Genomic DNA, 10,417 nt, shown 5'->3' on the forward strand with positions numbered 1-10,417 from the left:
AGTACGTATGTACGGTGAATTAAATGACTCACCATGTGTGTGTTTGTGTCACCAGATGGCCTTGCAGACAGGCCGAGAGCCCCCGCCCATCTGGAGGGTGCAGAAAGCCTTGCTCCAGAAATTCAGCCCAGAGATCAAAGATGGTCAGAGGCAGTTCTGTGCAACCAGCAACGTGAGTTAACTGCCAGACAGGTTTCACTCAGGACCTCTGCTGTGGTCAGGGTCAGCAGCGAAACATATTTTAGACACCTAATACAATCAACTTGTTTAATTGTATGCTATATTTAGAATTTTTTCACCACTTTACCTTGCTGTCAGACAGCCTTTTCCAAAGAGACACTGCTGTTATATACGCCAGATATCAGTCTCTCCAACAACCAAACTCCAACTCAAAAACAGTAAGTTTAAATCACAGGACACAGGAGTTGCTGGACTACCACTGCAAGCTCTGGGAGTAAGATATTACATGTACCAGGATTACAAAATCTGGAGGTATTGTATTCCATTACAGTTACAGATGAAAAAGACATTTAATTTAATAAAAATGGGGATTATTAGAAGGATTACAATTTTAAAATAAAGAATGATGTCCTACCATGCACAGTGCACACAGCTGCCAATTCATTATCACGGTGTCAAGTGAAAAAATGCTTCCCTGCATGGAAATTTCACTATTTTTTGTCTTTAAATCAATCAATCAATAAACAACAGGGGAAGGAACAGCTGGACGAGCTAAGAAACCAACATAGAACACTTAGAGCTGCAAAGATGGACTATTAAACTAATCTGTTTTGATAATCAATTAATGGTTTTCAGACATTTTTTAATTAATAAAGAGTCAAAATTCTCTGATTTCAGCGTCTTAAATGTGAATATTTTCTGGTTTCTTTACTCCTCTCTGACTGTAAACTGAATATCTTTCAGTTGTGGACAAAACAAGACATTTGAGGATTATAGACCAAACAACTAATCAATTAACTGTGAAAATAATCGACCGATCGATAAAAACCCTAAAAACACTATATTAGGCTTAACTATTTCACCGTATTATATATTACAGAAAGTAATAAAGTTATATTTTTTTCACAAGTAATCAGTAACTGTATCTGAATACATTTTTTAAGTAATCCTCACAAACCTGTTCCCTCATTGCAGTGTTGTAGATTTAAGAGTATTCAGTTTGCTATCAGATATTTTTTCATATGGAATAATCCTGTTTAGTAAATTATGTTTCTAATTCTCTGTCTCTTCTCTCAGTATCTCGGTTACTTTGGTGACGCTAAGATGCGCTACCAGCGTTTGTACGTGAAGTTCTTGGAGAACGTCAACAAGAAGGATTACGTCAGAGTGTGTTCTCGAAAGCCGTGGCACAGAGCAGGTCTGACCCTGAGGTGAGTTTGAGTTTCTTGATAAATGTTTCTGACTGTCACTCAGAGGCCATGAAGTCAGATTACAGTAACTGGAGCTTAATCAAAACCACAAATCTGAGAAAAAACTGATTTTTCATTTCAAATAACTAACAAGCTTCCTCGGCCTCCCGACACAGGAGCTTCATCCACTCTGTGTCTCTCTGATTGACAGGCGCCAGTCACTACCTAAACAGCTGCCCACCATCCACAATCAAACCCCACCGCGAGTGGACAGAGACGACAGAGACAAGGAGAGACAGAAAGACAGAGAGCTGAGGGAGCAAAGGGAAAGAGAACAAAGAGAGAGGGAGCACAGGGAGAAAGTGGAAAAGGAGCATAAGGAGCGAGAGAGGAGAGAGAAAGAGGAGAGAGAGCAAAAAGAGAAGGAGAAACAGGAGAGGGAGCAGAAAGAGAGGGACAGGAAAGAAATAGAGAAGGTGGAGAGGGAGAAAGAGGACAAGGAGCGAAAGGAGAGGGAGTGTAGGGAAAAGGAGAAAGAAATGGAGCAGGAGAGCGAGAGCGAAAGACGGGAGAAGGAGCAGAAAGAGAGGGAGAAAAGAGAGAAAGAGCAAAAGGACAAAGAGAGGAGGGAGTATGAGAGGGAACAAAAAGAGAGAGAGTTGAAAGAGAGGGATAGAAGGAACAGGGAGCAAAGAGAGAAGGAGAAACAGGAGAGGGAGCGGAAAGAAAGGGAGAGGCAGAAGAGGGAGTGGAAAGAGAGGGAGAGGCAGGAGAGAGAGCAGAAAGAGAGGGAGCAAAAAGAGTGGGAGAGACGGGAGAGGGAGAGGAAAGAGAGGGAGCAAAGTGAAAGGGAGAAGCAGGAGAGGGAACAAAAAGAGAGGGAGAGGAGAGATAAAGAAAGGGAGAAAAAAGAAAGGGAGCGCAGGGAAAAGGAGAGGCAGGAGAGGGAGCAGAGAGAAAAAGAAGGGAGGGAGAAGGAGAAACAAAGGGATCAGGAGAAAGAGAAGAGGGAGAGGGAGGTGCGAGAGAGGAGGGATGGTTCGGTGCAGTTTGCGAGGCTGAAGGAGGAGAAGAGAGGAGGAGGAGGAGGAGGAGAGAAGAAGATGGAGCGTCAGGCCAGAGCCAAGACTTCGAAGGAAAGCGCAGAGCCTCCTCCCAAGAAGAGGAAGAAGTGGCTGAAGGAGGTGCCGTCCTCCTCCTCTGAGTCTGACTCCTCCCCGCCCAGTGATGATGAAGGTCAGCTCTTCTGTGTGTGTGTGTGTGTGTGTGTGTGTGTGTGTGTCACAGGTGGCAAAAGTACACACATTCTGTAGTCAAGTAAAAGTACAGATACTAGAAATACAGAAAAATCAGAAATACGGATTCAGCTTCTTTACACAATTAAAACTGTTCAGGCTCTGAAATGTTCTCAGTATAAATATATATTGTTATATTGTTTTCGACTTGTTACATCCTGTTATGCTATTTTTGTATTGTTACATCCATCGTTTTTATCTTGTTGCATCTTTTTCATCTTGTTACATCTTTTACGTCATTTTCTTCTTGTTATATATTGTTTTATCATTTTCAGGTTGTTACATCCTTTCGGTCTCGTTGTGTTGTCTTGTTATGTATTGTTATATTGTTTCCATCTTGTTACATTGATTGCGTCTTCTACGTCTTTTATGTCATTTTCATTTTGTTACATCTTATTCATCTTGTTACACCTTTTATGCCAATTTTACATTTTACATCTTTTATGTCTTTTTCGTCTTTTTGTCTTTTACATCCTTTTTGCCTTGTTAAATCCATTATTTCTGTCTTGTTACATCATTTTTTATCTAGTTACATATTTTACATCATCTCTGTCTTCTTACGTCTGTCATGCATGATATACGCTGATAGATAGACCAAGAAATTGTCTTTTCTATGTTTCAGATGCATTAAAACTTAAGTATCGAGTCTGTTTTGAAAATGTAAGGAGTAGAAAGTACAGATATTTGTTTTCAAATGTAGGGAGCCAAAGTTAAACGTTCTCAGAAAATTAACTTAGCTTTGTTTTTGTAAATATTCACTCATTCTGAATTTGATGCCTGCAACATGTTCCAAAGAAGTTGGGACGGGGGCATGTTTACCACTGTGATACATCACCTTTATTTTTAACAACACTCAGTAAGGATTTAGGAACTGAGGACACTAACTGTTGAAGTTTTAAAAGTGATTTTTTCCCCGTTCTTGCTTGATATTCAAGTTAAAGTGCTCAACAGTCTGGGGTCTCTGTTGCCATGTTTTGTACTTCATAATGTACCACACATTGTCAATGAGAGACAAGTCTGGACTGCAGGCGGGTCAGTCTAGTACCTGAACTATTTTACTACAACGTGTGGCACATGTGCACAATGTGTCTTTGTGTTGTCTTGCTGAAATAAGCCCTGACATCTCTGAAAAAAATGTCTGGATGGCATCCAGAGTCCAGTCCATCTCGGGCCCAGAGAAGTCTGCAGCGTTTCTGGATGTTTTTGTGAGATGTGTCTTTCTCTTTGCGTGGTAGAGTCTTAACTTGCATTTGTAGATGCAGCAACAAACTGTGGATTCTCTGAATATTTTAATATTTTGCACTGTAGATGGTGAAATCCCTAAATCCCTGCAGTTTGTGTTGAGAGACATTGTTCTCAAACTGTTGGACTATTTGCAGTTTTTCCCAAAGAGTTGCATGCTTGTGACCCACTGAGTCTGTGGAGGATTCCCGGGACTTTCCCAGTCTTTTGTTGCTTCTGTCCCATATTCTTTAAAACATGTTGCAGACATCACATTCAGAATCAGTATATATTTACAAAAAACAATTAAGTGCATCAGTTTGAACTTTAAATATCTTGTCTTTGTGCTGTATTCAGTTGTATACAAGTCACAAATGATTTGCAAATCATTGCATTCTGTATTTATTTGTTTTACACAGCATACCAACATTTTTTGGCATGAGGGTTGTATTGGTAAAATGTTGTATTATTCTGTTACAGCCAAAAGCTATATAATACTGAATGCATTACCCCAAGTCTGGTAACATATTAAAGTTTATTTGTGTTCCAGGGTCTGTGCGGGGTGGAGTCAACAGCAGAGCCATGAGGGAGATGTTCAGGAGCTACGTGGAGATGTTGGTCAGCACAGCACTCGACCCTGATATGATCCAAGCACTGGAGGACACTGATGGTGAGCAGTCAGACAACTGACAGGTTTCAGTGAGAGTGTGAATGAGCTGAGAATAGACCTGGTGTGTCCAGAGACACATGAATGGTCTTCTTACTGTTGTCTGTGCATGACCACATCACAACATGGGTCGGTAGGTGTTCAGGGACCCTATCGCTAACACTTTTGATAAACCTGACACGCAAGATGGTTTGTTACACAGAACCATCTGGGAAGCCATCCTTAAAAAACAGTTTGGAAAAGGGCAGGCACTTTTAAACAACACCTAGGTGATGAAACATCTGTCTAATTTCAACCAATCAGATCAACAAATCAAATGACATAGTAAGAGAGTCAGAAATCCATCTTGCCAGGCTTCATATTATCCTTCTGTGTCTGCACCAAACATCCGTGGAAGTGACTCATCTCGAACAAACAGTGGCAGCTCCTGAACAGGTTAGCATAGATACTGTGATAGCATCAGTTAGCACTGAAGTGCTTTCTCCACAGAAAAGATGTCTTCACTCTTCTCCCCACTGGCTTCAGCAAGAGTTTGATCTGATTGGTTGAAGTTAGCCCGTGTTAGATGTGATAGACAGATGGTTCATCCAATCACCTGCTAAGTGTTTTTTAAAGTGCCTGCCCTTTTCCAAACAGGAACTTTTATTGGCTTCTGAAGGAGGACATGACAGACAAAGAACAACCTTTACCATGCCAATACTGTCTTACTATTAATATCCTCTGCAGGTCTCTCTCAATAGTACGCAATGATTAAAATGTAAGATTCTAAAATAAAAATGAATGTTCCTCCTCTTTCACTCCCCAGATGAGTTGTACCTCCCACCCATGAGGAAAATCGATAGCCTGCTCAGTGAACAGAAGAAGAGGCTGTTGAGGAGAGTCAACATGAGTGCTCAGCACCAGGTAACCCTACACATCCTTCTAGTTTGTTTTACAGTCTGTTAGAAGCGACTGTCTGCTTTACATCAACTTCGGTGTAGGTTTGAAACTAACAGAAACTGCAGATACATTTTTAAAAAGCTGAGACTAAACTTGAGCTCTCTCTCATGCCTTTGACTCCGCTCTGCTTTCCTCTCTCCAGGAGGCTTTACACATATTCCCCAAAATGACAGCAGACCCGCTGGAATCTGGAGCTGTTAAAGTTCACCTCGGTGGGGAGGGTTACAATCGCAAAACCCTCAACTGGGTCAAAAGGACTATTCCTAAGCAACAGGTCAGAAACATCACACTTGCTACTCCCATATTACATTGTACTGGGTAATCAGTCCTTGGTTTAACATACAAAATACATATTAAGATAGACACTGTCAGTTCACAGTATAGTTCTTCTGAATTAACCAGGAAATTAGCAAAACTGTTATTTTGTACCAGACTGTAAACCGATATTTTAATACAGCGCTATGGGGAATGACTCACTTTCAGAGCCAGCCTCAAGTGGCCACTTCGGGAACTGCATGTTTTGACACGTCCATATTAACTTAAAGATCTTGTCACTGTACATAATTCCACTTAAGTACAGTAATGAAGTATTTGTAATTAATTACTCCCCATCTCTGACAAACCAACGTGGGCTGAGTATGGTTCTATGGGGAGAGCTACTAATTTTCTTGTCGATTAAACACAAATTTTAATTTAGACCAGTCGACAAGTCTAACAGTGAGAAAACACTCAGAAAGCAGTTGAATTTGAGCACAATTTATTAATTGATAAAAAAAATACTGGGTGTGTTAAGAGTCATTTGAAGGCATTAATCAAACTCTACAATACACAAATTGCTGGGCGAGAGAGGCAGCTGTCTGCCTGGGCTGCAGCACCAGCTAGTGGTGGGAGGCTGCATAACAGTTTTGAGGCAACGGTTAATTACCATTGTACATAAAACATTAAATAATTTTATTTAGTAGTATTTCTCATGCTGACTAGTGAGGGTGGTGACATTTAATCATATCATTGACTGATTGCACACAAGCAGGAGCGAGTTACATACTATCAATCGTTCAGTTTTCTTCAGTGTTGCTGTAATCATCAGTAGTACTTTTTTCAAATGGAGGGGGAAATCAGTCAGGAGAAAAAGTCCTCAATCTTTTCTCTCTCTCGCAAACTTCCCAGGATCTGAAACTCTCGATTGAAACCTGCCGGATCTACAGTCTGTATCATTCCCTTCACCACTACAAGTATCACACCTTCCTGCATTGCAAGAAGGAGGTAAGCATGACAGCATTGATGCTTTTTAAATAAATGTTTTGCTCTTGTTGAATAAAACGCTAAAACTGGCATATTTACACACACTCAGTGCTCCACTCTTGAAAAGTATTGCTCAGATTTTTTGGGTCCCACCTGTCATAAATGCATTTAATTTACCCAAAAAGTCAGGTACCAGAATGCCTGCTCTCAGGTTTTCCTTTCTGCATTTTCATTTAAAATGTTTTATATATATATATATATAAATTACTTATTATTACACAAAAAGCAAAGCAAATGTGATAATTTTAACCTATTTCATCTATTTTCGGTCATATTGACCACACGGAGATTGCAGCTGTTATGATTTTCCTTTTTGCACAGCTGGAAAGTAAAAATTAAAGTAGGGGAGACCAGGGACAGTTGTAACACTTTTTGTCTCAGCACCTATAACTAAGTACCTTTACTGTATACAAAACAAAGCAATGTTTCCAACGTTTTTTAGTTTCATTTTTGTACTGGTTTCCAGCTTTTGTACCATAAGCTATAATTATTTTCTGTGATGGTGCCGACATTTCATAAATCAAACAACTAATTGATTAATTGAGAAAATAATTGACTGATTAATTGATGATGAAAATACTTGTTAGCTGCAGCCCTAAAAACACTATATTAGGCTTAACAATTTCATCGTATTGTACATTGAAGTAATCCAAAAGTAACAGAAAGTAATCAAATTACTTTAATATTGTGATACTTGGATTATGTTACTATCTCCTTTTTTTAACAGGTAATTAGTAACTATATCAGAATACATTTTCAAAGTAACCCTCCCAACCGAATTGGTTTCCAACTTCCTGTTAGGAGGTGACCTGATATTTAAAGACACAGTGCCATCTAGTGGATTTTCTGAGCACAACACACTGACACATTTTTCAGTAAGATATAGTGAATCCAAATGTGCTCTACCAAACAGCTGAGCAGAACATTAAAGGCCGTTACGTAACCGACGTGTTATTTCCCGAGCAGACGGACAGTATTGAGCAGGCAGCGGAGGACCCCGGCCAGGAGGAGGTGGTGCAGCAGTGCATGGCCAACCAGGGCTGGCTGGAGAGCCTCTTTAACTCCTTCATGGAGCTGCTCAGCCTCAGTGCCAAGGCCTGAAGGACGACAAACAGCCGCCCGGCCACAAAACTCACGCATCCGCCCGCAGTGTCGAGAAGTTGGGAGGCACCCAGATTTAGCGAAACAAAAGAATCACACTACAGGAACTGCACGGATGCCGGTAGTGCGTTGGTTCCAGCAAGAACAGCCACTGTTGGTTTGTTCATGGGAGGATTAACTTTTAAAGTACTTGTTATATTATGAAGTCCATTTTAAAGTACCTCTTGATTTCAAGACACGTATTGAAAGACAGAGGGTGGTGAACTATGTGAATATGATGGATTTTCCTTAAAAGTCAAACAAAGGGACCACAAGATAATTTGGTCAACAATACAAAAGAGATTTTTGTCAAGACCTACAGAGTATTGACAGACACACACAAGCTGTCTCTAAGTATGTATTGACAACCATGGTTTGTATAATTTATACAAGGACATTTCTAAAAATGACCGTCCTAAAATGGGATTATTTGCTGTTATTATTTTTGAAAAATGTTTTAAAGGGGTATACATAAAATGGCCCGCCTGCAATTTTTTTGCTTCTATCAGACCGATGGAGGTAAAAGTAGAGCTGAGTGAGACAGAAGTGAGGTTTAAAAGGACTATGTGATAGTCTCTTGTTTCTACCTGCCTCAGTTAGAAAGCGGTTGAGATTGAGGGGAAATGTATTTAATACTAAGCTGTGTTCTTTCTGTTTGTGTTAAAAGACAACAAGAGAGAGGATTTAATGCCTGTAAAGACGAGGCAAGAAAAAATAAAGCACGACTTTCATAAAGGAAGTGTGAGGTGAAATGATCCAAAACCATAAATGTCAGTGTTTAATGTTAGTCATTTTTATCTGTTTGTTGTTGATGGATATTTCCTATTATTTGACCTCTCAGAGGATATTCTTGCAGAGCAATTTTGTTGTTTTGATGTGTAAATATTGTACAGCTATTTCATTCTCTAGTTCCCAGTTGCTCTTCTGTACATGAAATTCCTGTATTTGACATAATGAAATAAAACTGTTCAAATGACAAACGTGATGATGAATAAACCACCTCTGCTCAAGTCATTTCACTGTATGAGCACACACAGCTATCATACACACATTTAACCGTCCCACAACTCTCTGAGAACGTTGTGCAAATGTTTTTGTGTGACTAAACATCCAGAAAACATTTTTATGATGCTCAACAAACCAGAACATTTTGGAACCATAACCACAATGTTACTTTTACACACTTTAACATTATACGTTCAAGTAACCTTTCCTTGTACGTTCCACCTTAATGTTTCTGTTTGGTAACCTTATCTCAGCTCTCTGATAATGTGCAAATAGTTTTGTGCAACTTAACACTCACCAGACATTCTAATAACATTCAACAAACCAGAACATTTTGGTAACGTAACCACAATGTTACCTTATTATTACCCTACATTGGAAAAACTTTCCTGTTCTATTCTGGTTACGTTCAAGTAACCTTTTCCTGAACGTTCCTCCTTAATGATTCTATTTAGTAACCCTACCACAACTGTCTAAGAGTGTTATGTGCAACTTAATGTTGACAAAACATTCTACTATCCACATGAAGTCATGTTTTGTACTATCACACAACACAGGACTACACAGTGACATGAAATGGTTCATCACATGACCTGACACTTGTTAACTTGACTGTTAAAGACCCCACAGAGGATAAAAACCTAGAACTCCCAACTAGTCAGTCAGAAACATCTTCAAGAACTTTACCAAGTCCAGTTGCCCACAACAACCCGTTCTTCAAATACCATGACCTGGACGACTGAGAATCTACACAGACATGACCATTGCAATGATAATGAAAAATAAAGCCCTAACCCTGCTCTAATCAAACGTATAATTAATGAAGTGCCTAAGTCGCGCCCCTTCTGGTGGACCACCATGTGACTTCACTTCAGAAAAAATATGAACTGTAGTCAGTGGTGAGAGGCAAACTGTGCAGGCGAACTGTGCCACAAATCACATGTAAGATAAGATAACTGCATCTTGGTCAGTGGTGACCAAAAGAAAAAAAAAACCTATATGTCCAGAAAAGACCAGAATTCACATTACATGTCAGCACTGCTCTGAATCTAATGTGAGGGTCAGCTGTGACAAGAAGGTACAGGTCTGAACACCACCACCACTTCAACGCATGTCAGTCAGCCCATGAGATTTCCACGTGTTCAACTGGGACGTCGTCTCACTTTCTCCATCTCAGCTCAGCTACACGACTTGCTGCAGGTGAAGAGTGCCAGTAGGTGTGTGTGAGTGTGTGTGTGTGTGTGGTCAGAGTAAATCCAGGGCTTAGAGGGTGAAGGAAGGGAGGGGAGGGGAGGGGAGGTGTGGAGCGAGAGGAGAAATAAGATTCTGTATGCAGCCATTGTTTTATTAGAGAGGAGCAGAGGCTGTGTGTATGTGTGTGTGTGTGTGTGCGTCCACTTCACTTAACAACAGCAACAGGTGAGTCACCGCATAGTGCTGCTGTCATAACACTGAGCTGCTTTACATCACTGCAACAA

The 10,417-nt window shown here is 40.2% G+C and overlaps 1 protein-coding gene across 2 annotated transcripts in view; it reads left to right on the forward strand.

The window, feature by feature from the left end:
* The window catches only part of prr12b (proline rich 12b), a 41,553-nt gene extending 32,634 nt beyond the window's left edge, over positions 1 to 8,919 (forward strand). The window contains exons 9-16 of one of the 2 annotated variants that reach the window (XM_084743737.1): positions 56 to 172; positions 1,258 to 1,391; positions 1,582 to 2,606; positions 4,437 to 4,556; positions 5,359 to 5,456; positions 5,635 to 5,766; positions 6,660 to 6,755; positions 7,761 to 8,919. In XM_084743737.1, the coding sequence (XP_084599863.1) occupies positions 56 to 172; positions 1,258 to 1,391; positions 1,582 to 2,606; positions 4,437 to 4,556; positions 5,359 to 5,456; positions 5,635 to 5,766; positions 6,660 to 6,755; positions 7,761 to 7,895 (1,857 nt within the window). In that variant the 3' untranslated portion in view covers positions 7,896 to 8,919. Of the gene's footprint in view, positions 1 to 55; positions 173 to 1,257; positions 1,392 to 1,546; positions 2,607 to 4,436; positions 4,557 to 5,358; positions 5,457 to 5,634; positions 5,767 to 6,659; positions 6,756 to 7,760 lie in introns of those variants that run through there. The other variant, XM_084743738.1, reaches the window with a different exon arrangement.
* Positions 8,920 to 10,417: the final 1,498 nt, after the last annotated feature.

Source organism: Lutjanus erythropterus, chromosome 19 (genome assembly GCF_056507025.1).
Source record: "Lutjanus erythropterus isolate fLutEry1 chromosome 19, fLutEry1.hap2, whole genome shotgun sequence".
In the NCBI taxonomy this organism is placed as follows: Eukaryota; Metazoa; Chordata; class Actinopteri; order Lutjaniformes; family Lutjanidae; genus Lutjanus; species Lutjanus erythropterus.